The sequence below is a fragment of the Mytilus trossulus genome, chromosome 2 (genome assembly GCF_036588685.1).
Source record: "Mytilus trossulus isolate FHL-02 chromosome 2, PNRI_Mtr1.1.1.hap1, whole genome shotgun sequence".
Classification (NCBI taxonomy): domain Eukaryota; kingdom Metazoa; phylum Mollusca; class Bivalvia; order Mytilida; family Mytilidae; genus Mytilus; species Mytilus trossulus.
The window spans coordinates 25745915-25772803 of record NC_086374.1 but is presented as its reverse complement, the minus strand read 5'-3'; the positions used below and the strand labels follow the sequence as shown (position 1 = coordinate 25772803).

The 26889-nt window shown below is 31.9% G+C and overlaps 1 protein-coding gene across 1 annotated transcript in view; it reads right to left on the bottom strand.

Moving 5' to 3' along the window:
• Positions 1-26445, bottom strand: part of LOC134706842 (sterol regulatory element-binding protein cleavage-activating protein-like) — a 31377-nt gene extending 4932 nt beyond the window's left edge. The window contains exons 1-23 of the mRNA XM_063566152.1: positions 26286-26445; positions 21375-21543; positions 20590-20725; positions 16926-17086; positions 15995-16135; positions 15161-15237; positions 14826-14940; positions 14056-14237; positions 13326-13452; positions 12932-13044; positions 12530-12624; positions 11167-11265; positions 10477-10740; positions 9576-9847; positions 7843-8275; positions 7466-7581; positions 6814-7241; positions 5452-5588; positions 3715-3800; positions 2685-2791; positions 2123-2301; positions 1245-1325; positions 540-752 (exon numbers count right to left, since the gene is read on the bottom strand). Of these exons, the coding sequence (XP_063422222.1) occupies positions 540-752; positions 1245-1325; positions 2123-2301; positions 2685-2791; positions 3715-3800; positions 5452-5588; positions 6814-7241; positions 7466-7581; positions 7843-8275; positions 9576-9847; positions 10477-10740; positions 11167-11265; positions 12530-12624; positions 12932-13044; positions 13326-13452; positions 14056-14237; positions 14826-14940; positions 15161-15237; positions 15995-16135; positions 16926-17086; positions 20590-20725; positions 21375-21487 (3675 nt within the window). The 5' untranslated portion in view covers positions 21488-21543; positions 26286-26445. The remainder of the gene's footprint in view (positions 1-539; positions 753-1244; positions 1326-2122; positions 2302-2684; positions 2792-3714; positions 3801-5451; positions 5589-6813; positions 7242-7465; positions 7582-7842; positions 8276-9575; positions 9848-10476; positions 10741-11166; positions 11266-12529; positions 12625-12931; positions 13045-13325; positions 13453-14055; positions 14238-14825; positions 14941-15160; positions 15238-15994; positions 16136-16925; positions 17087-20589; positions 20726-21374; positions 21544-26285) is intronic.
• Positions 26446-26889: the final 444 nt, after the last annotated feature.

Here is a 26889-nt window from a genome sequence, read left to right as displayed (position 1 = left end):
AGTTATTTTGTCTTTTTTAATAGCACTTTTTAAAACAATAAAATCGGCAAAGGGTCTACAAATAGGTTCCAATACATGTAGATTTACGTGGGAAGTAAATTGTAACAGCCATTATTATGTATATCTATGAATCTGAGCTAAGTATATTTTATTAAGAACTTTATCACAGTGTTGTTTACAAAGCTTAAGAAGCATGTCATATTAGAATTCAGAGTTTAGTATGACGTCCATTATCACTGAACTAGTATAGTAAACATATTTGTTTAAGGGCCAGCTGAAGGATGCCTTCGAGCACGGGAGTTACTCACTGCATTGAAGACCCATTGGTGGCCTTTGGCTGGTGTCTGCTCTACGGATGGATTGTTTTTCTTAGACTCATTCCCTATTTTCGATTCTCAATTTTTTTTATACACAATTTAATACAGCAATCAATTATTAAATCTGACTTGTAATTCATATAATGTTTTTTATTAGGTATGATTCAAGATCAGAACTGTTAACTCTACAAAAGCATGCAGCCTGAAAGCTGCAATACTTACAAGGTCTAGAGAATGTAATATGCAGCCCTTTTTCCTGTCCCAGATACATAGTTTATCATCCAATCCTGAACTAACTACACATTTATCTGTACTATTAATGGACACAACAGCTCCATCATGACCCTTAACCTTATGCAGACAGGTGCCGGCCTGAAGGTCCCATAGTCTGACTATTCCATCAGCATCACCACTGGCAGCATAAAATGGTGGCACCTATACAAACAACGCAAATGTAATCATTTTTTTTATTATTTGATTATACAATTTAAGTTTTGATTGAAAAACTGAAAGATTGATTGATACAGTTATTAAATGATGAATACTTATAATATTGGCAAACTATAATATTTGTTGAAAAAAACTGCAAAGTAATTTCTAATAAGAAAGTTACATTTGGCTTGCTAGGAGAGCTGTTCAAAATGAAGACCTTAGTCACCCAGGTTGTTGCTGGATCAATATAATGCATGTATATATTTCTAAATTTAATGTCAATTGACGATAACTGTTTAAAAACCTGCACCTTCTATATAGGAGTTAATACTTTCGAAATATATGTTGAATAAAAAAAAACAACAGATGACTATTGTACTAGAAAAACTCTTAGTACTCAAATAATTGTGTCAGGTTTTAAAATTCCTCAATCCTAAAGACTAAAACAGGAATGCAAATATGAAAGATCAACATAAATAAGAAAGACAAGCTTACCTTATCAATATACAATACTGTAATTTTAGCAGAATGTCCATGTAGTGTATACAAACAGAAAGCATCATCTATCTGGAAAACCTGCAAATTAAATACAAATTGGTTAATTCAAATATCTCAACAACAGTCAACACACTGAAATGAATAGCTTTTATCTTATTTAAATGTTTGAAGTTTGAGATAAAAGCTTAACTATATATGTCTGATTTAGAGACTAACACTTGATCAAATTATAATCAAAAAGGGGTTCCAGATCAAACAAGTGAAACTGCGAGCTACTGCTCAGTGATGATACCCCCGCCGCAAGTGGATAATATAAATAGTGTAAAAATATGCAAGTGTTTGAAAACAGGAAGTTGTTGAGTGATGAATCTGAAAACGCATCACACTGTATAGCTGACTTATATAAATCCTAAAACCAAATTTCAGAAATCCTTGTATTGTAGTTCCTGAGAAAAATGTGACGAAAATTTTCAACTTGGCTATCATGTGTAAAATCATACAAGTGTTCGGTAAACAGGAAGTTGTCAAGTGATCAATCTGAAAACGCATCACACGGTATAGCTGACTTAGATAAATCCTGAAACCAAATTTCAGAAATCCTTGTATTGTAGTTCCTGAGAAAAATGCGACGAAAAGGACAGACAGAGGTAAAACAGTATACCCCCCTTTTTTTAAAGCGGGGGTATAATGAATAATGTTAGACTGACCTGTATACTAAACAATATTCTACAAATATAATATAGCTGCCTTGGCTGTTCACTTTTATAAAAATTGGGAGATACAATAAAATATTTAATGCTGGCATCTTTTTTGCCACTTTTAATTTTTTTAGTATTGACTAGTAAATACTATTTTGATGAAATCTTTCGACTCACCTTAAGGGTATGATCTTGGCTAGCTGATATAATTTTTCTACATGTCCCTGCATACTGTAATGATACAATTTGTTGTTGATGAGCCTTAGTACTCTTCATTAATGTCATATGAATGATTTCATCTCGTCGCTGTAAACTTTCTACTTTCACTTTGGCTTGACTATACTGCCTACTATGACCTATCAAGCAAATCATTTTATGAAGGTATATGTGAAATGAATTAATTATTTATCCATACATTATAAAGATACAATCTTCTTATGCTTTTTTTTATGAGCACTGTTCAAATTTCATTTTCAAATAATACTTACAGCCACCCTAAACACAGTAGCTTGATTTTAATGGCATGAAAAAAATAGGTTTTACCAATATTTTAATATTTTAAATTTGACTGTATCTACTTATACAAAAAGGTGTAAGTCCAGTCAAGATAGTATTATCAATTTCTACGTTTTTTTTTTGGGGGGGGGGGGATGACAAAAATGTACATTTTGCAAAACGGATGTTTTTTGTTTGTCTTTTACGTCTTCATCAATGAAGTAATGATTCTAGTTATATATACCTTTGGTAAAAGTTGTGTTAGGTGTAGATGTAGAAGTGAAAGCAGGATTGTGGAATGTCTCTAAGTCTATAAAATCTATTGTTCCATTTAATCTGGCAGCAACAACCCTGAAATCAATATTTGTATATTCAGTCAAAATGTACAAGAAGTTATATGCAACAGCAGTATAAGATTGTAGGAACAGCTTCAGTCCAACTGTAATACTGTGAAAGTACTTTAATTTTTGGGTATCAATTTTCGTGGTTTGAGCAATATTTACATGTTCGTGGGTTTTTAAATTCATGGATTTTAGTTTTCTAAAAAAAAAAATGGAAAAATTAAAGCCTTCAGAAATGAAATTTACAAATAGTCTGGATTGAAGGAAATTGCAAAGTAAACATTGACCTGTGTAAATTGTAGTGATAACACTAATTAACCCATTATAAAGTGATCAACAGATTAAAGATCAGATTACTTACTTATCGATCAAAAATATTTTTATGAGAATTAAAAGATCAAAAGTTGTACAGTTTAGGTTATAAAAAATTAAATGGGTATAACCACATCTCCTTTATTTATATAATCCTGCATGCGGTTGTAGTTCTGTGACTGTTATTAAAATATTCTCAGATTTGGAGTTATTCTATATTCTCTTGATCATATCAGTAGTCAAACCTAGCGATGGGGATCTTTGCATGTCTTGATTTGGACAATGGTTGTTTTATTTCGTTGGACACTTAAATTTGTGGATAAAGTCATCCACAAAAACCACCAAAATTGATACCCCACGAATAAAAGTACTTTCACAGTAACTAATAAAAGACAATATTAGTTCTACTGGTACTTATCATAGTTACTGTGAATGAATACACTAGTGTCTCAAATTTTTTTTTAACATCAAGTTTATTTATCAATAATAATTCAATTTTATAGATTGTTTGATGTTACACTGCAATTATATTTTATTTTGTCCCCTTGTCTCATAAAGAAATTTTTCATTTTAATTTAGAAAACTGTTTATCATTTTCCACTAAAGTTAAGACATACTGACCTGTTACCCACCAGACAAACAGATGTTACACCTACTCTACTGTCTCCAAACATATTCTTAAGGGTTCCAGATGCTCCATCCCACAGCTAAAATACAAATGTCAGTTAAATTATTTTATTTATATATATTCTTATTTATAATCTAAAGTTTCTTTAAATTCTATATAGAACATGTAAGAGAAAATGATACTCTTGTTCTGACAATTCAAAGGGGTCCATATCAAAATGGATGTCTCTGTTCAAAATTTATATATCTCATACTTTTAAATATCATCTAATCCTTTTGTCTAGTTCTAGTATTATAATTATCTGTACACAACATAATTTGAATCTGTAGTTTGAAACTATATTCATACATGAATGATACGTTAAAACACCTTCTGGTTTATTTTATATTAACCAACATGAATTTTTATTTGACCTACCAGTCGGAAACCAGGTTGAAATAGAACAAAAGAATCGAAGCTCTTTATTAGAGAAGGCGATAAATGATTACTGTATTGTTTACTATAGTGACAAATTTTTTTAAATTTAATAGAAACAAACAAAATTGTAGTTTTCTTCTCAATTACGAGGCGTTTTATTTTAAAAACACCATTTGCATAAGTTTTCAATTTATCTAGTTCTAAGTTAAGCAGAACAATTAGATATCAAGTCGACGACATGGGTATCTTTCAAGTTGGATGACAAAAATGCATAACCTCCAATTTTTTTGAAAAAAATTACCACGGACGGAAAACATATCGATCTATTAGTTCAGTAATTTTCGTGTCTGCCTTTCGATTATGTGACTGAAGAAAAAAATCCAAAAATTGGGTATGAATTGTATCAAAAAGGGAAAATCGAGTGCACCTTTTTATGTATGGGCGTGTTTGAGTTGAGTATTTTGTCTTGATATCGTACAAAGTAAGAATATTTCATACATCGTCTCGCTTCAGATTCTATCATTTTTATATATTAAAGCTGCAGGTTGAAGTTATAACACAAAAAAAGTCACAGTACTAAAAGATGGAATATATGGGTCAAGTGAAATACCTATATAATGAGTCACAAAAACAGAGAAGGTGTGTTCGTATAGGTATTTTTTTACTGAAAGTACTTGACGACAGTCTTTCAAGTTGGATGATGAAAATGCATATCTTCGAAAAATTCTATTTTTTGTGTGTGTGATAACTAGAGTTTACAGTCTTTATACACTAAAAAAATCTAGTCTGCCCTTCCACGAAATATTTAATTTGAATTTTTTAAAATGTTTATGAATTTTCAAAAATTCCACCTGACAACCGATCAGACAATACTTTTAAGCTGAATCAATGCAGACAAGATTATTAACTGATGCTCATTAGCTAGTTGATACATTTGTCTTTGAAAATACAACTGACATATAAGGATCGTAATGGTGCAATGTGGATAAATTTCTCAGTTTCCAAGAGCAAAATTGGTTGCGCGTCATCCCTACAATGGCTTCAGTTTCTACGATTGTGAAAATGAACTGGCGTAATGGGGAGATAATTTTGATGAAGTAGGATCCTGACTGCTACAGTGTTTTGTTTGTTCTAATACCTTTGACATAACTTTGCCACACAATTTTTTTTATATAAAAAGATTTGTTTGCCTGGGAAATTAAGTATCTACAAAATTATTTATATTCACTAACAACAAAAACACTACCTGCACCTTGGATCTTAAAACAATTAGGAAAAAGATTTCTGTTAGAAAAAAAACCTCAGTAAATCACCTCAATTCTTCCATTTCCACAGCCAGCTGCTACAAGACCATCTGAGAATGACAGACACCAGATGGGAGGAGCTTGATTGTCTTGGAAACCAGTATCAAACAGGGAAGCATCATGCTGCAGTGTTGCTGGATGGTCACCTGTTTAACAAACAATGGCTATTGCTTAGACATTTAATTTATAATCTATGTATGCTCTACTGTTAAGGTCAAATTGAAATAAATTTGAAACAATCATAAAAATACTCTTAGGACTTTAGTCTTAATCTATATATATTCAAGTTTTACTTTTTAAGAGAACATTGTTGTCATACATTCGTGCTGTCAAAAAGTATCGTGGAAGCACAAATAATTCATTATAAAATTGAGAATGGAAATTGGGAATGTGTCAAAGAGACAACAACCCGACCAAATCAAAAAACAACAGCAGAAGGTCACCAACAGGTCTTCAATGTAGCGAGAAATTCCCGCACCCGGAGGCGTCCTTCAGCTGGCCCCTAAACAAATATATACTAGTTCAGTGATAATGAACGCCATACTAATTTCCAAATTGTACACAAGAAACTAAAATTAAAATAATACAAGACTAACAAAGGCCAGAGGCTCCTGACTTGGGACAGGCGCAAAAATGCGGCGGGGTTAAACATGTTTGTGAGATCTCAACCCTCCCCCTATACCTCTAACCAATGTAGAAAAGTAAACGCATAACAATATGCACATTAAAATTCAGTTCAAGAGAAGTCGGAGTCTGATGTCAGAAGATGTAACCAAAGAAAATAAACAAAATGACAATAATACATAAATAACAACAGACTACTAGCAGTTAACTGACATGCCAGCTCCAGACTTCAATTAAACTGACTGAAAGATTATGATTTCATCATATGAACATCAGGCACAATCCTTCCCGTTAGGGGTTTAGTATCATACCATCATAACATATATGAGAAGAACATAACCCTTGTCATGCCAACAACTGTTTTTAGAATAAATGTGTTTAGTTCTGACGCAAAGACCTTATCAGTGACTCAATATTAACACCAAAATATGCAATCTTTAATGACTTGACAACAGTATCGTAATTATATCCCTTCTTAATAAGTCTATTCAAAGGTTTTGTAAGTTTCTGAGGTGAATACTGACACCTTTGTGCTTTATAAAGAATATTTCCATAAAAAATTGGATGTGAAATACCTGAACGTATAAGAAGTCTGCATGTTGAGCTATATTTACGAATGATGTCTTTATACCGATGATTAAATTTAGTAAATGTTTTGACTAGTTTGTGATATCGAAAACCCTGGTGTAATAATTTTTCAGTAATACATAAATTTCTTCTTTGTTAATAATGTCTATATAGACTTACCAGCACTCCAGCTCCTTGACCGCCATTCATCATTTTGGCTTGTCTGAGCTCCATCCCCAAGGTTACCACTCTCACCACTTTCTTCTAAGAATCGTTGGTGGTTGGTATAAATACTATTAAATTGTCCTCTAAAATCAAACCCTGCATTTTTTGGTTGAGGAGATGGTGTCAGAGACAAGTGGTCATCATTTGACAGTGATGAAAAGTTTGTGTTAACTGAACCTGATAAATCAGGCTGATTTGTAAATAGTTTCTTGTGAGGTTCGGTACTTTGACGTTTGCTGGAACTTCTCTGTCTTGGACCAACAGTATTTAAATCCTCAGGAAATACTGATCCTACATCACCATGGTACTCTGCATACAGATCTGCATCACTGTCTTCAATATTACGTCCAACACATGGTTTACGTTTCATCGGTGGTGTTACACTAAAAAACATACATCAAATATACCTTGGTTTATATAATAACTAAATGTTGTATACTTTTAACTTAAAAATAAAAGTATCAAAATTATGTAACAGTCTTACTTATTTATATGACTTTTACATATTTTAATATAAGATCATCTTCGATGAAATATTAGAAAACAGCTATTTTTATTTGTATGAGTAATTTGCTGTCATATGTCATATATATCCAACTAATATTACCTTTTCCTGAGTATAACAGTGACACATTCTCCAGTTACAGAATCCCATACACGTAACTCTCCTCCCAGACAAGTACTAACAATGAAATGGCCATCTGTAGCTAGGCATTCTATCTCCTATGGACATAAAATAAACACTTTATAAATAATAAAGTTACGAAAAATGAACTGAAAAAATAAAATCTATCAACTCTAGTAAAAATATTAATCAACTATATAATTGTTGACAGGACCTTCTTTAAATCTATACCATCAAACATTGAACTCAGATCTTATCATCTTACTGATTAAAATGAATTGATTCTAAACAGTGTGGAACAGCTTATCACAATTTGTTTTTTGTTAGATATTCTTTACAACAACAGATTCAAAATTTACCTGAGCATGTCCTTTAAGAATCTTTGGTACAGATGCTTTAACCTGTCTTATGTATCCACTATGACGGCTTTTTCTCCCATTACGGCTCCATTTTTGTCGCCATTTGGCATAGTTTCGTGGACAAATACAGTTATATAATGCTACAACAAAATATGAAATGCAAACAACGCTAAGAATTCCAAAACACAAAGTTATCACATATTCCCTCCGTGACTTTGGATAAAACTGTTTGAAATGTTCTGAATCATACATATAATGTGGTGGAAAGTCTCCCCCTTCTACTGTGACGTCCTCTGTCATGTCATTACTTGCTGAAAACTCTCCTCTAGCACTCTGTTGTTCTGGTGTACCATCTAATGACTGTCTGAACTGTATGGCCTCTTGTGGATTAATGAGCATAGATATATGGATTGATGGAATAATGCTGATGTATCTGGAATATAATAACAAAAATATGAATGTTAAAACCTAATGTCATGGGGTTCTGATAAGAAGTTTTAAAATATGTAAGTATTGTGTAAACATTATAGGAAGATTTGATTTTGATTTTGGTGTTTTAACGCCACAATTCAGCTCTGCTTTTGGGCTATTTCTTGGCGGCCAGTTTTTATTGGTGAAGGAAGCCAGAGTGCCCAGAGAAAACCACTGATCTTTGGTAGGAAAACTGATAATCCTAGTCAATTAAGATTGGAGTCGAGTGCATCTGATGAGCAGGGTTGCACTCACACTCATTGGGTGCACTCACAACCTCAGTGTTGACTGGTTAGTGGTTACAGTAGTAACTACTTGGACCAATCAGCCACCAAGACCCCTTAGAACAGGAAGGTGATAAGCCATCAGTATGAAAATGCTTCCTACAAAATAACATGATAATTTGAAGCCTAGTCACAAATTGCAGGAAGGTCTAATTTGTAGTTCCTCCAAAAAATGTAACAAAAGTTTCACACATCCATTCTATGTCTTAAGGAATAATTAAGTATTTGGAAACAGGAAGATGATCAGTGTGAAAAAATATTAAAAAAAAAAGAACAGCATGCCTATATCAGTTTCTATTTTACTAATGTAAAATGATCAAATTAAATTTATCATGACATGTTGATAAGTTTGATATGAGTTACTTTTTTCTATTTAATTTTTCAGATACTGTGGATTCATTTATTTTTGTGGGTACCAATTTTTGTGGATTAAGGAAAACTTACATATTCGTGGATATTTAATTTCATGGTAGCGCTGAAATCTGTATACAAACCTATAGAAAAGTGTCATTCTTTGAACATTTTATTTCATAGTTTATCTGTATGTATCTCCACCAAATTGGTATCCAATGAATAATAACGAATCCACAGTAGGTAGGCAAAAATCTTTTTTGATCCAATGTTTTTATTTAGCCACCGGAGCCACCTTTATGGCTAAGAAGACAACCAGACACAACTTGTTCCCATCACCTTTTGTCCAATGAATGCATGGAATCACTAGAGGTTAACCAAGTAACAATCCATCACTTAAGCTAAAGTGAACTTATAAAAGGATTGTAGTGTTGAAGTTAGTATCACAGATACATATTTCATATTAGTTTAATCAAACAGAACAGACTTTTAACATATTTAAGTTTTTAGCTTATCAAGAGTAAATTTTTGTGTAATTCTACTGTGTGGCAAGCTTTCCCCTTTGGAAGTGAAATATTTCTACTTGTTTTATGCAGACAACCAATTTCTTTCTAACTTAGTAATTACCTGCCATAAAGGCTTATATTGTAATAACCAAACATAGTTAGCCAATGTTTATGATTCAAGTCCTTCCACAATTCTGCTTCAGTATGATTGACTGGTGATATCTCTTCTGACTCTAGGAATCCCCATGGAAACGACATCCCATAATACTCCTCTTTACCGCCATCTTGTTTTGCTTGGTTGATAGAATAATTAATGGCTATTGTAGAATTAGTTAAATGTTCTACCAGACCTGATTTATAGACAATCAATCCTATCCAGATTACTGTACAAACCTGGCAAAATAATATACATATAAAATATAGTGTCTGTCTCTAACAAAACCAAAACCCAAATTAAAATCAGTTATTTGCTCGAATTTTTTATGCGTAAAATATAAATGCATATATGCGTGTTTAAATTTTCAATCTCTTTTGTAAATACAGCATTTTCAATAGTAAAATCCCTGACAGTTCTCAATAGCAAAGGTATGAATGAACTAACTTAGTAACTATCACACAAAAGTTCTCACTTAATATTCTATCGAAGTCAGAGTGCATATATCTATGACATAGTGATATAATTATTAAACAATTCAAATCAGTCTCAATTTCATAAAATCAGAGATGAACATGAGTCGTTCTAAGAATTATTTAAGTACAGTGAAACCTCTTTTAATAGACCACTCAAGTGAGACCAAAAAGTGGTCTTATAACACAGGTTGTCTTTAAATACTATAAATTCAGAAATTATTGCATCTAATATGACAAAAAAGCAATAATAAATGCACGCAATAATTTCTGAATTTACAAGTTAAATCTATATGAAATGCAATTACAAACGCCTTAAAATTAATGGTTCTTGAACACAGGGTTTTGCTCAATACAAGTGGTCTCTTAAACAGGTTTGACTGTATTTGCCTTACCATCATACACTTCTGTAAAGCTCTAGTTCTTCCTATAAAATCTATCAATCTGAGTCTCCTGGAAGATTGAAGAGCCTGTGGGTTAGATAAGAACCCATCTTTCTTCACTGGTTGTGAGGGTACTACAGGAGATGTAGGACCTGTCTCAGCTGTTCCCAATAACGTCATCACAGGACATCGGACTAATGGCTCCATCTTTTCCTTCTTTCTTAGAACAGAATCTGATGTACTTCTTCTAATGGTTCTCTTGTGTAAATCTGATAGCTATGTATGAAAGAGTAAAATATTAATATTTAGTGTTCACAATAAATATGATGCATTTATTAGAATAAAGAAAGTATTTTAAGTATAGCTAAAGTGTTCATGTAATATAAAAGACTCTCCCCTCAATTTGGATATTTTTTTTATCTAATTATCATTTATCATTAGCTACAGTAACGACAGCATACCAGCTCTTGGTAAACTGTGTAAAATACTCACAAAATGTATATGTCACCAACATACACATATTGTTTGTGATATCATATTTAATAATTAAATTATTTAATTTCAAGAAAATGAACTGATAAAAAGAAGTGATGTCAATATAACATAATGCAAACATCATGATGATTATTTAACAAAACTATAATGGCTACTATAGAAAGACAGAGTTGATTGTAATAAAAGAATGAAATATAAATCTCTTACTTCCATTCTTCTGATATCAACAGATAAAACTGTGACAAAGAACACAACTTGTAGGAAGAAATCAGTCAGTAAACCAACCAATGCAAATACAGCAAACTCCTGGAAGAAATCATTAAAAAGAGATACTTTTCAAAAATTGTCTTCAAAAATGTATAAATTATTACTGATCTTCATTCAGTCACAGGAAGCAACATATCTAAAGGTGAAAAGATTTTGTCAGAGTGTTTTTAAGGTTATTTCATGGACACTTTTTGTTGTTCATCAAAAAATTAATTAAGAAATAATTCATGGGGGCTTGAATATATTGTGATTTTACCACAGGTTGGCCCTTTATGACAAATATTTTAAAAATACTGACATAAAGGGGCAACCCGTGGTAAATTTAGATATATTCAAGCCCCCATGAATTATTTCGATTCTAATAGGACAAATACAGCAATTCTTTTGGATCGAAGTGCTCTAGGTGGAGGCAAATATTTGCCGTTCCCATAATTTAATGCACTTGTAGATTGGCGTAAAAGAACGGTGCAAACAGAATAAGTGACATGCTCAAACTATTTACTAAACTTATTTAGAGAGATTTGGATGAATTTTAATGATAATTTACTTATATGTCTTCTATGTATAAAAAAATGGGCTTATACCACATTTTTGCATCGTTTGTTTACGTTTCCTTGTGTTGATTTTCGGTATCAGAAGCGTGTATTTTCCCGTAAAATGCTTAAATTATTACGTCATCATTTTAAGACGTCTGGTACTTCATTCATAAAAAACATATGACGTGGGAGTACGATCAGAACAGCCAATACAATATATTCATATTTTACCACGGGTGTGTACTTAATGCGTTTGAAGGACGTCATGTTAGAATAATGGATATTTTCCCTTAGAAATCTTGTTAAAAATGGATGACAATTCAAGATTCCACAACATTTCCATAATTGCCGATGTAGATTTTCAATATTTTTATAAGCTGGTTTTACCCTTTGTGCAACCAGAAAAATAAAAGAAAAAGAATGAATTTAGAATATAAAATTCCATTAGAGTATCACAGAAGGATGAATGAGTCATACTTAAACTTGCAGATTAAGTAAGCTAGCATTTTTTAACTGTTCTATGACTTGACTGATAGCTTTTTTTTCAGGGACATTTGCTTAATAAAAGTTGTGAAAAGCTTTGAAAAAAAACTTTTTTCTCCTGGTTATTTGTTGTAATTCCTGATTTTTTTAAAAATTTTATCTAAAGAACTTCAAGAAATAATTAAGAGTCTGAAGCATGAGAAAAGAGATAGGCAAATTTTTAATCTCGATAAATGAAAAATTGGAGAAAACGACCTATGAACTACAAAGTAGGTTAACATTACCTGAATCTGTGGAACAAAAGTTACAAAACCTCCAACTACAATCATCAGTTCTGTTGCTAAGTTCTTGGTGATGTACCAACCTTCCTTACTTATACCTGGTAAATAAAAAAAATAAAATGATAACATGTTTTCTTTAATGTACTAACTCATTCGAAAAGAAGGCACAGTTAATCCAAAAAAATATGTGTTAATAAGTTTATGATAAGCTATTTATAATAAGACAGAAAAATAATTTTTTCTTTTATTTTACTGCATTTAAAAATAAGCTTTATAGCATTTATTTTGTCTTGTCTTTGAGTGTAATTTAGTCTGAGTTATACATATGTAACATCTGTTTTCCTTACAATACTTGAGAATATAAAGTATTTCTTGTATTATTATACATAAAGTTTCAATACTGACCTTGAGCTATCCTGTATTTGACCTCTAAATCTACAGGGGTTGATACAACAGACTTTGTAATCACCAGAATGTTCTCAACACCAATAAGTACAACAAGGTAAGGAAATATCTCCCTAAAAAAAAGTAAGTAAATTTTTTCATGTAATCTGTCTATAAAGTTTCGCTATAAATAACATTACATATGCAAGATTACTAAATACAAACTGATACAACTTTATTCTCAGTGCTTCAATTAAAAATACTTTTTTTAACAGAACAATGAAAAACATTAAGAGAAATAAGTTTTTAAAGTCAATATAAAAACATTTTAATGTTTTACATCTTATGATTGAAAAATCAATTAAATTTGCATTAAAAAGCAAGACATATCTTTTTAGAGCTTTTCAATACCTACCCTCCATTTAGAGTAGGTGTCAACCCAAACATAGTACAGATACTGACTGACATGAGAAGGGAAGCTACCACAGTAAACACTGCACTAAATGCTAATCCTCCTTTGGATTTCACCATATCTATTTTACCTGGAACACAAAAAAGTATTATCATTCATCTTATTATTTTACAGAACTGGTTTAATTTACTTCTTTTTTCAATGAAAGTTTTTTCCAATCTGTTAATGTTAACTCATACTTGAGACAAATTGGTTTTTTTATTCCACCAAAGTTGAAAATATGTAAAGTTTTTGATATGGGACAAAGACTTCTGATAACAACAATCAATTGATTTATCATGATGACTCTTATTATCATATAGTTAACCTTCTTCTTATAACACATAACAATATATTAACAATCATTAAAAATTAATTATAAGACCGGGGGTACAAAATAAGCCCTTTAAAATAACTTGAATTCATTGGTTTACAGATTATAACTTTGCAGGTTTCAGTAGAGTAGAACATTAAGTATTACACTCAATCCTTGTTATTCAATATCAGGAAGTGTCATCTATTTCATATGGATATTTTGACCTTTTTGCATGCTATGAGCAATCAGTGAAAGACTTATTTGACTTTAATGTCATCATAGATGGACTGCTCTTTAACTTTCAGTAGTTTTTATGATGAATTTCATAGCCTTATTCATTCATTAACAGTGACATATGAAACAAAATTAATAACTTACTGACAGAAAAATACAAGTACAAGAACAACACAATGTAGGTGACAACTAGGTATGTATACTCCGACATGAACTTAATTTCTTGGTAGTGAACATGTACAATGTTGACTGGTTCTGTCAAATTTACATTGTTTACAGTCTCTGGGTACCAGTCTATTAATTTCTTCTTTAAAGCATCTAAAAATCTGTAAAAGATGTTATTTATAATAATTAAAGTATATTATGTACAAGATTAATATACACGTTTAATACATAAAATATCTATGAATAGCACTGCCCGACTTGAACTATATCGTAACTAGTTCAAATCAGACAGAGCTATTCATTGAGGGATCTTCTAAAATATAAATAACAACTTCAAAAGGTATTGTCAATTAACTAATATGTCTCATAATTTCTATCATATTTTGACTGTATCAAATCAATCCTAAACCCATTGACTACAATTGTATGCTGTTTTTACCAAATCAGAAGTGAACAATAGATTTTAACTTTATTATAAAATTCTGACAGCAATTTTCTAAGTTTTGCAATGCCACTATAATTTCTGTAGACTGTTTTGTTTGATATACATAGGTAGTTATAGGTGCAACAAGTAAGAATCTAATTCCATCTTATCTCTCCAATTTGTATTTGTTATTATTTAGAGTTTAAACACATTAAATTTAGGAGTGACAGACATACATGTTGATTTTTTTTTAAATAAGAAAACACAACTTGTAATTTTATACCCTTTATCATAATCATAACTTGAAAGAAGCAGTATTACATACTTATGATCATATTTCTTAAGGACTAAGGTGACAGCATAAGATATTGTTCTTTGTTTGTTTCTGATAAAATATCTGGAGATTCCTGTGTTTGTCCATGGCAATCCAAACAGTATGTCTGAAACAGAAAAAAAACATTACCATAAATATTAAACCAAGTTTTGTCTACCATCAGAAGGATTTTTCAAATTTTTCCCTTATAATAACAAAATTTGGCTTCGTAATATGGCAGTCACGATGTTGTCAAGGGATTTTGAGATTTGTAAACATGTAACACATATTGAAAGATGAATGTCAAAAACTTCTACTGTTCTTTATTATAACCTGAACAACATTACCTTTAGGATAAGGAGGAGTCTCTAAAGCTTGACCATGCCTCTTAAAGATAGTCCTCAAAACTTCGTCATCTCGGAATCTGAAAAAAAATATTTAAGATAAATATAATTTTAAACATTAACCTCTTTTTACATCACAGATTATGAAAAGGTAAAACATTTCCAGTAAAGTAACTTTGAAATGAGTTTTTATTATTGTGATTCTAAGCCAGTTGCATAAATCTAATTGACAAAAGCATGGCAATAATTTCTGAATTTACAGAAGTCAGTTGATAACCTGTTTACACTAATTTTTCATTTCAAGATGATAATGTTAAAACATTTACAGTTATTGTTAGGAAAATTGACCAACTTAAATTCAAAAAAAGTATAAACTGTTATGTTTCACACTTTGTCATGTTGGCCCTTTCATAATTAACTATGCAGTATGGGGTTTGCTAATTGTTGAAGGCCAATAAGACTTATAATATAATTGCTTACATTTGTGTCATTTTGACATTGCAATCATACCTCATCTCCTTATAATTATATTCTGGCAGAATGTTTAAACTTTGTTTCAGACAGACAGACAGACAGACAGACAGACAGACAGACAGACAGACAGACAGACAGACAGACAGACAGACAGACAGACAGACAGACAGACAGACAGACAGACAGACAGACAGACAGACAGACAGACAGACAGACAGACAGACAGACAGACAGACAGACAGACAGACAGACAGACAGACAGACAGACAGAAAAAAGTCAGTTATATGCTTTCCTATAATATAGAATTTTACATGAATCAGTAAAAACTAAATGAAAAGTGTTTTGATCTTATATTAACTTACTTCTGAGGATTGGTCTGCCATAGATTAGCTGGAGATAAAACCATACAGGAATATTCTGGAAGGAGGTCCTTGATGTACCTAGCTGATGTAGCCTCTGATACACGGAAACAAATATCTGATATGGAATAACCTTCTCCATTACTGAAAAATAGAACAGAGTTATACACAGAAACAAATATCTGATAAGGAATAATATTCCCCACTACTGAAAAAATATAACAAAGTTATATACAATTCTTAGAGTTAGTTCTGTTTACAAGAAAGTTCTGTTATACAGTAACCAAAATTGTATTACATGCACACAAGATGGAGAACATTTTAATGTTATATGTATAAGAACTCTGCTTGCTACTAGATTAACAAGCTGCACTGTTTTTTTTTAATATATTAGTTAATAAAGCTAACAATCCCCATGAAGACATGTCAATCAAATAGAACACATTGTTTGATAACAATCACTTTGCTCTTACTTTTTAATGCTGCATACATATAGGAGAGAGCTAGGAAACACCAATTCTCAAGTCTTTTTAAAATTTGGAAAATCCACAACATCAGGCACCAAAGAGGAGCATGCTATAAAGATACCACAGAGATTTTTTTTTTTTTTTACAAAGGACGATAAGAGTAAAGTTCAAAATATTAGAACTATGCAACTACATCAAAAATACCGATAATGAAATACGATATAACTACTGTGGATTCATTATTATAAGTTGGATACCAATTCTGATGGGTTTCTTGGATACAATTGAACCACAAGTTGAAATGTTCAACAAATGACAAATTTCATATAGGTTTATATGCATCCTTTGTGAAAACTGTGAAATCAAATATCCAAGAAAATGCAAGTTTTCATCAATCCATGGAAATTGGTACCTACGAAAATAAATGAATCCACAGCAATAAAAAAATACTGATTATAAAACCTTACCCATCATTGTACTGAAAATGATTGATTTTATCTATCAGCTGGAACACTTTACTTAGTGGTGATCTGTAAGCATCGCTAGGTGTCATTGTATCTGGTTTCCATGGTGACACTGCCACCTTGACTACAATCTGCTGGATATATCCTAGGGGTTCACCTTTAAACTGAACAAATATAATCTGGTTTTTAATTCTTTATTCCACTGCTAATTGTTGTCAGAATAACTTTCATGATTTTTTTTAGGAAATTCCATATTACAACCATTGTTTGATATATAAAACTAAAGGCTCTAAAGAGCCTTTGTCGCTCACCTTGGTCTATGTGAATATTAAACAAAGGAAGCAGATGGATTCATGACAAAATTGTGTTTTGGTGATGGTAATGTGTTTGTACATTTTACTTTACTAAACATTCTTGCTGGCCTGCTAACAACTATCTCTATCTATAATGCAATTGCTCCAGTATTTTCAGTGAAAAATTGAGTAAAAATTTACAAATTTGATGAAAATTGTTAAAAATTGACTATGAAGGGCTCTAACTCCTAAAGGGGTCAACTGACCATTTTGGTCATTTTGACTTATTTGCAAATCTTACTTTGCTGAACATAATTGCTGTTTACAGTTTATCTCTATCTATTATAATATTCAAGATAATAACCAACCAGATGCTCCGCAGGGCATAGCTTTATACAACCGCAGAGGTTGAACCCTGAACGGTTGGGGCAAGTATGGACACAACATTCAAGCTGGATTCAACTCTAAATTTGGATTGTGATTAAATAGTTGACACGGCATAGGTTTCTGACACAGAATGAATGTGTTCTAATGAACTTAACTTTTTGTTTTCTCTTAGAGCAATTCACTATGCTGTTGAATATCAATCCTCTCAAAAAAATGTTTGAGGAAATTTTCTTTTTATTTATGAAATTTCAAATGAGAAAAATTGAACCCAATTTTTTTATCACATCCCCCTTTCCCTTATTCCAAAACTAATCTCAATTAAAATATTCTAATGGAGTTTGCAACAATAACTACTCATTTAAATACATCATACAATATTAGGATGTAAAAAAACTGCTTGTTATCACTGAATGGTAAAGATTATTTAAATTTATCAGTTGGTAGTAAAAAGTGAATATACATTGTATATAACAAAGATTTAAGTTGATTCTGGACAAAGAAAGATAACGCCAATTAAAAAAAATTCTTGCTATTGCAAAATAATGTGCAATAAGATATTTCTTGCTTACTATTCTGGACAAAGAAAGATAACTCTAATTTTAAAAAAATTTGCTATTTCACAATATTGTGAAATTAGATATCTCTTGACATTGCACAATTCTGTGCAATTGAAAAGACTTGCTATTGCACAATACTTAGTATAATAATTTTAGATCCTGATTTGGACCAACTTGAAAACTGGGCCCATAATCAAAAATCTAAGTACATGTTTAGATTCAGCATATCAAAGAGGCCCAAGAATTTAATTTTTGTTAAAATCAAACTTAGTTTAATTTTGGACCCTTTGGACCTTAATGTAGGCCAATTTGAAAACGGGACCAAAAATGAAGAATCTACATACACAGTTAGATTTGGCATATCAAAGAACCCCATTTATTCAATTTTTGATGAAATCAAATAAAGTTTAATTTTGGACCCAGATTTGGACCAACTTGAAAACTGGGCCAATAATCAAGAATCTAAGTACATTTTTAGATTCAACATATCAAAGAACCCAACCAATTCATTTTTTGTCAAAATCAAACTAAGTTTAATTTTGGACCCTTTGAACCTTAATTTAGACCAATTTGAAAACATGACCAAAAGTTAAGAATCTACATACACAGTTAGAGTCGGCATATCAAAGAACCCCAATTATTCAATTTTGATGAAATCAAACAAAGTTTAATTTTGGACCCTTTGGGCCCCTTTTTCCTAAACTGTTGGGACCAAAACTCCCAAAATCAATACCAACCTTCCTTTTATGGTCATAAACCTTGTGTTTAAATTTCATAGATTTCTATTTACTTATACTAACGTTAGGGTGCGAAAACCAAGAAAATGCTTATTTGGGTCCTTTTTTGGCCCCTAATTCCTAAACTGTTGGGACCTAAACTCCCAAAATCAATACCAATCTTCTTTTTGTGGTCATAAACATTGTGTTTAAATTTCATTGATTTCTATTTACTTAAACTAAAGTTATTGTGCGAAAACCAAGAATAATGCTTATTAATGGGCCCTTTTTTGGCCCCTAATTCCTAAACTGTTAAAACCCAAACTCCCCAAATCAATCCCAACCATTCTTTTGTGGTCATAAACCTTGTGTCAAAATTTCATAGATTTCTATTAACTTAAACTAAAGTTATAGTGCGAAAACCAAGAAAATGCTTATTTGGGCCCTTTTTGGCCCCTCATTCCTAAAATGTTGGGACCAAAACTCCCAAAATCAATACCAACCTTCCTTTTATGGTCATAAACCTTGTGTTAAAATTTCATAGATTTCTTTTCACTTTTACTAAAGTTAGGGTGCGAAAACTAAAAGTATTCGGACGACGACGACGATGCCAACGTGATAGCAATATACGACGAATTTTTTTTCAAAATTTGCGGTCGTATAAAAACAGCAAAATTTACTTAAAATTACCAATTCAGGGGCAGCAACCCAACAAAGGGTTGCCCCATTCATCTGAAAATTTGAGGGCAGATAGATCTTGACCTGATAAACAATTTTACTCCGTGTCAGATTTGCTCTAAATGCTTTGTTTTTTTAGTTATAAGCCAAAAACTGCATTTTACCTCTATGTTCTATTTTTTTAGTCGTGGCGGCCATCTTATAAGGTTGGCCAGGTCATTGGACACATTTTTAAAACTAGATACCCCAATGATGATTGTGTATAAGTTTGGTTAAATTTGGCCCAGTAGTTTCAGAGGAGAAGATGTTTGTAAAAGTTAACGACGATGGACGACAACGGAGGCTAAGTGATGAAAAAAGCTCACTTTGTCCTTCGAGCCATACGAGAACATACTAAAAAAACTTGATGACTGATATCATCCAGTTTTGTTTATTTTTGCTTTTCAAATAAAAATTGGAGTGCAATTTTCCAAGTTATAATGAGAAAAACTCTGGAATGGTACACAACTCTCTGCCCAAATTCCAATTGTCTGCTAATGTTGATTCTTACCATTATTGAGTTTCATAAAATTTGCATGATGCAATCAGAAATTAAAGTGTGGAATAAAAATGAGACAGACAGAAAGGCTGTCAAGGGCTACCCTTCATGCCCACTGAGCCTAAGAAAGGGACATAAAAACACTGCCAACTCAAATATATACATGTAGGTTCTATTAATTATTGCAAAAAGTTTGAATTTTGTTTGTTGGATGTTAGTAGATGATCAAAACCACAGTGCCAATATAAATATATATATGAAAATTGTTTGGTCATTTTTGCTGGAAGAGGTTTTTAAAAATATAGTCTTCTGTAAAGATGGGAAAAACAGCATCCAACTGTCTCCTTTATGTTTCAAATTCCTGTTTGAAATCATCTATAAGTTCATTTAGTTTAGTTATTGGTTTGTAATTAATTGGTGCCTCTTGGTGAATGTACTTTTACAACTTTGGCTTCACGGAAGACCGGTATGTACAAAATACATTTAGGAATAATTTACCCAGTGAGGCTGCATTTTCCCTTCTTCCTCTCCATTACTTCCCTTTGTTGTGCGATAAGGTTGTGTGTCAGGAGATACAGGTGTGGTATAATGTTTAGGTACTGTCCCAGGTAATGGAACATATATCAAGGGATAGCTGTAAAAAGTATACATTATAGATATATTTTCATGGTTTAAACAATTTGGATTTCACAAATTTCAACAACTTTAAATTGGTAAAAATAAATACATTTTAATATTGTGCTGCAGAAAAAAAGCATCTCACAAAGAACTTTAAGTCAAGACAGGAACAAAATTAAGAAATAAATAATGGAGGCTTGAATATATCGTGATTTTACCACGGGGTTGGCCCTTTATGACAAATATTTTAAGCCATTATTTGCCATTCCCATAAATAAACGCACTATTACATTGACGTAAAAGAAAGGAGCAAACTGAATAAGTGACATGCTCAAACTATTCACAATAACTTATTTAGATAGGTTTGGATGATTGTAATTGATAACTTTTCTAATTTGTATACAAACAATGGCATAATAACACATTTTAGCATTGTTGGTTTACGTTTCCTTTATGTGATGATTTTCAGCTTCACAAAGCGTGTATTTTCCCTTAAAATGCTTATTTTCTGACATCATCGTTCTATTGGATCAGCCCATACAATATATTCATATTTTACCACGGGTGTGTACTCAAAGCGTTTGAAGGATGTCATGTTAAAATAGATAATGGAGCATTGTATGAATTTTCCAACTGTAGTAATGGAAATGGAGCAGAATACTTACAATGTAACCAACATGAGACATACAAGGGCTGTGAGGATTGCCACAGGATGTGAGGCACAGAATAATCCATGCGTATAATAAATCTGTGCAACTCGATCTTTTAAAACTATCATCTTCACTTAACTGATCATTATGTTGTGTGTCTGTTTGTCTGGTAAATGTTACATTCCTACAAAATATATATATAAATTTTGCTTAGTTTCTTTTGTTACAAATTTTGACATTGGACTTCTTTTAAACTGAGTTTTATTGTGCATATACTGTGTGTTTGTTTTTCTACATAAGCTAAAGATATTAAAGGGGAAGGTTGAGATCTCACAAAATATGTATAATTAACCCTGTCTCATATTTTAGCCTGTCCCAAGTCAGGAGCATCTGGCCTTTATTAGTCTTGTACATTGTGTTTGTTTTAAAATTTTAGTTCATTTACTTTAATATATATATATATACATTGTATAGAGGAAAGGTAACACACGACCAGCTAAAGCTCTATTTTAGTAGAGCCCAGGTGGTCGTATGGTCTAACAGGACGGCTGCAGTGCAGGCGATTTGGTATCACAATATCACAGTAGCATGGGTTTGAATCCCGGCGAGGGAAGAACCAAAATTTGCGAAAGCAAATTTACAGATCTAACATTGTTGGGTTGATGTTTAGACGAGTTGTATATACATTATGTACACAGCCATGTATCACCATCATTGATGGCGATCCGATGAATACATCTGTTGTAGAGTTGTCACCGACTCAGACGTACTTATAAATATAATTATTTTCTGTGACTGTATCTTACATTAATTTGTAGGATCCTTTACTATAGATAATTTAGCTGATCTGTAACAATGACATCTTCATGCCTCATATATCATGTACCGAGTACGCCGCTAGATTAAAACTGACGAGGAAAGGTAACACACGACCAGTGAAAGCTCTATTTTAGTAGAGCCCAGGTGGTTGTGTGGTCTAGCGGGACGGCTGCAGTGCAGGCAATTTGGTGTCACTATATCACAGTAGCATGGGTTCGAATCCCGACAAGGTAAGAACCAAAAATTTGCGAAAGCAAATTAAGAGATCTAACATTGTTGGGTTGATGTTTAGACGAGTTGTATATACAATGTATGTTCCGGACCATATGAGTATTTGGACCATACGCATATGGTCATGACCATATGCGTATACTCATATGGTCCCACCATACGCGTATGGTCCGACCGTACGCGTATGGTCGGACCATATGAGTATAATACTCGTTTGGTTATTAACGGGCCGGGACCATATGAGTATTTGGACCATATAGGTAAATATTTTTTAAATTACATTATAAAAAAACATTTATCTAAAAAAAATGATGGTAACATGACAATGTATATTTATATAATACAAATACTACGTAAAAATTAAATATTGATGACATAGTTTGTTTTCAGCGTAACTTATATTCTCACATGTAGGCTTGGGTGACATTTATTTCCATACGGTATCATAGTTTTTTTTACATTTGCAAGTCTTGGTTGTGCACGATCCTTTTCATTTACACCTGTTGTTTGTGGGTGAAAAGCTAGCCTTTTTGTAGCTCTGTATACAGTGACACCGAGGTCTTAAGCCATTCCGATGACTACGTTTTTTTTTTTTAAAGAAGCTCTAGATCTCTAATATCGTAACATGAATAATATTCACAAACCGCTTAAATAAACTATGTTACTTTCCAGTAACTTCTTAATTGTGTAATGTTGTTCAATTCATTTTTGGAATTTATTTTTTGAAGTGGAAATGTTGCCATTCACTCGTAATAACAAATCGATGTTGACCATCGGTAATGACCATAAGTATAAAATGTATTTATTATAGTTTGGACAAGTAAAATTAACTAGGTGAAACTTCTAATTTTTATTAAGCTTATCTTTTAATTATAATTAAATTATAAAATTACCTTTATGATAGCGTCTTTTTGATGAACGGTCATACCATATGAAGAATTTTGAAGTATTAAAAGTAAACTGTAACAGAGTGTTAATTACCCCGACCATACGCGTACGGTCGGACCATATGGTCATGACCATACGCGTATGGTCCAAATACTCATATGGTCCGGAACATATATATATATGTCAAATGCGTTTTGTTGAAATATACTTTTTCACTTTTTTGGTCTTTTAGGAAAATGTTGTTTGTGCTGTTTTTAGACCCTTCTACAACGAAATTTGTTTAACATGCACACGTAACCTAAAAATAGCACAAACAACATTTTCCAAAAGACTTAAACAGTGAAAAAGTATATTTAAACAAAACGCATTTGACTTTCAGGTCGAACAACTGATGTTCTTTAACCCTGCTGACTGCCATTGGCGATTGCCAAATAAAATTGATCACAAGATGTAACAAAATGGATCTTAATATATATACATATATATATAAACGAGTCTAAATTGAAAACTACGTTCAAACCTATGATTGCGTTGGATAAAAACCGCAATTTTTATACGTGTGCATGTAAAACAAATTTCGTTGTAGAGGGGTCTAAAAACAGCACAAACAACATTTTCCAAATGACCAAAAAAGTGAAAAAGTATATTTAGGCAAAACGCATTTGACTAACAGGTCTAACAACTGATGGTTTTTAACCCTGCTGTCAGACTGCCATTGGCGATTGCCAAATAAAATTGATCACAAGATGTAACAAAATGAATTTTAATATAAATTTAATACTAAACAGAAAAAAATTAACTTGTGGCCACGATGTTATGCCACAAACATACGGTGTCAATATTTTTTTAGTACACCAGATCCGAATTCGGACAATAAATGTCATTCAGTGATGTTAGGGGTCGAAACAGTATTTGGAAGGCCATATAAAAAGTACCCTCATTTTTAGATAAACTCTTGAATTTTAAGTCATTATAGGATGAACAGATCATATAAACCGGAGGGAAAATATGATACAAGCCCAAACGAAAAAATAAAAACATGTCTTAATTGAAAACTACGTTCAAACCTATGACTGCGTTGGATAAAAACTGCAATTTTTATATGTGTGCATGTAAAACAAATTTCGTTGTAGAAGGGTCTAAAAACAGCACAAACAACATTTTCCAAATGACCAAAAAAGTGAAAAAGTATATTTAAACAAAATGCATTTTCTGACGTCATCGTTCTATTGGATCAGCTCATACAATATATTCATATTTTACCACGGGTGTGTACTCAAAGCGTTTGAAGGACGTCATGTTAAAATAGATAATTGAGCATTGTATAAATTTTCCAACTGTAGTAATGGAAATGGAGCAGAATACTTACAATGTAACCAACATGAGACATACAAGGGCTGTGATAATTATATAAATTGGAGGTTAGTATGATGTCCGTTTTACTGAACTAGTATGACTAGTACATTATACAACTTTATTTAGGGGCCAGCTAAGGCCCACCTCTGGAGTATTCGTTTCTTGCTGCACTGAAGACCCATTGGTGGCCATTGGCTAATAGCCTATTATAGATCTGCTTCTTGGTCTAGTTGTTGTCTCTTTGACATACAATGTAGTCATCATTTTCATCCTCAATTTTATGCAGATATTTAAAAACTTAATACTATATGCATATATTTATTTTAAATAAGGTGGATAATTTCTAAGGGTCAGCATGTACATTGGCATTGTAATAAGGATCATTGGACCTGTAACATTGTGTTAGCCTGATATCCTGCTATGTTGGTAAGCTGTTCACCTATGGACATTTTTTTCTTATTTTTTCTGTAGACTTAGCTTTGATTTTTTATTACCCTGTATGTCTGGTTAAGCTAGGTTACTCATCATTATTTCTCAGTCACTCAATGAACAATGTTGTTCCATACTAAAACTGCTGACACTGATTGTTTAAATTCAAATTCCAACAGCTTCAAAACCATGTGATGCATTGAAACATTCTACCCAATCAAATTGTTCTATTGTTAATTAGGGGATTTTTTTAAAGTCTTAGGCAATTATATTATTTGTTGATGTGATATTGCTTTGAAATAGTTTGTAATAATGTTGGGGTTTATTCAACAGGAAACCTTAATTTTAGCCATGATATTCTACATTCAAGTTTTGTATGAATATTTACCTACGGACATGATGGTCAAAATATTGATCTTTTTATATTGAATCAAAATAAAAATTCTATGAAAAATAAATGTAAATAGTAAATGGTATTTTCATATAGTTTTCCTTTCATTTTGGAGTTTTTTGGGGTATTTTTCGCTGGAAAATCGCTGAAAGAAATAAGCTGGTAAGGTGTTTGGCATTTTAAAATTCATTACGATTTGCTTGACCTTTTTTGTCTGCCACTAAAATTGATGGCGCTGAATGGAAATTACACAAAGCAATTGAGGGATTTTGTGAAGTTCTGAAATGTTTAAAGCATTCTGATGTCAGGTATAAAATGGCCATTAGATAAATGGTGTTTTTGTACAATATTTTTGAATAACAATGGAGACATATCTTAAGAAATGTTTTAGTATTTAGAAGAGTAGAAAAAATGTATTCTGCACTTATTTTGAACGCTGGTATTAGCGTAGTGACATCAATGCAGAGTTTTCCCATGTGATAAGTACATACACAAATACAGAACGAACTAACAAGATGACCGATTTTAGACTACAGTATGATACAGTTGTCCTTATTTTAAATTCATTATTTGAGTAAAATAATTTCTATATCAGATCCTAGTTTTATGCATGGTTTCTACAAGGAATGAAAAATTAAGAGACAGTCTTCAGTACCCCCTCACATTATGCATATTGTGATATGTAATTTTTAATGATAAAACGAAAATATAATTTTTATAAAATGTGAGACCCTTCATTGTTAAACTTCGTTCATCTAATTGTATAGGTGTGTTTTGAAATTATTGTGTATTCTACTTATTGAAATACGTACATCAGTTTTTAACCCTTTGGTAACATGTTTCAAATTGATACAACACGCTGGCAAACTAGAAGAAATACTTGTTTGATCCGCTTTCTTTACTGTGTTTTCATCAGCACCGCCTGAAGTTGACTTCCGCTGGATTTGAGTTATCTTTCCTGAAATAAATTTTCTACGCAAGGGAGTTAATAATTCCCGCTAAATTTGGACAAATATTGCGTCATTTTTATCGTACGACATGATTCATCTTTTGAATTTGGTTGAAAAACTAATACTAAACATAGAGTTGAATCTAGGCAAGTGGATACTAAACATTAAAAAGAGAAAGGGTTGTATACGTTGTGACGGATATCGTGAAATAAAATACATTTAAATTATTTAGGGGAGTTATGTTTGTTTTGTTTGACTTTTGGACGTTACTGTACAAAACACTGCTTCAAAATCTTATGTCCTCTTATGAAAAGTTTTAAAATTCAATCAAATATAGTGCTTTGAAAACTCGATCGAAAATATATTTGCAATCGTGCTATAAAAAGGCCTTTTTGAATATGATATATTTAATAAGCGAAAAAATATAACAAGTCTTAATACAAATACAAATATTGTATTGGCACAA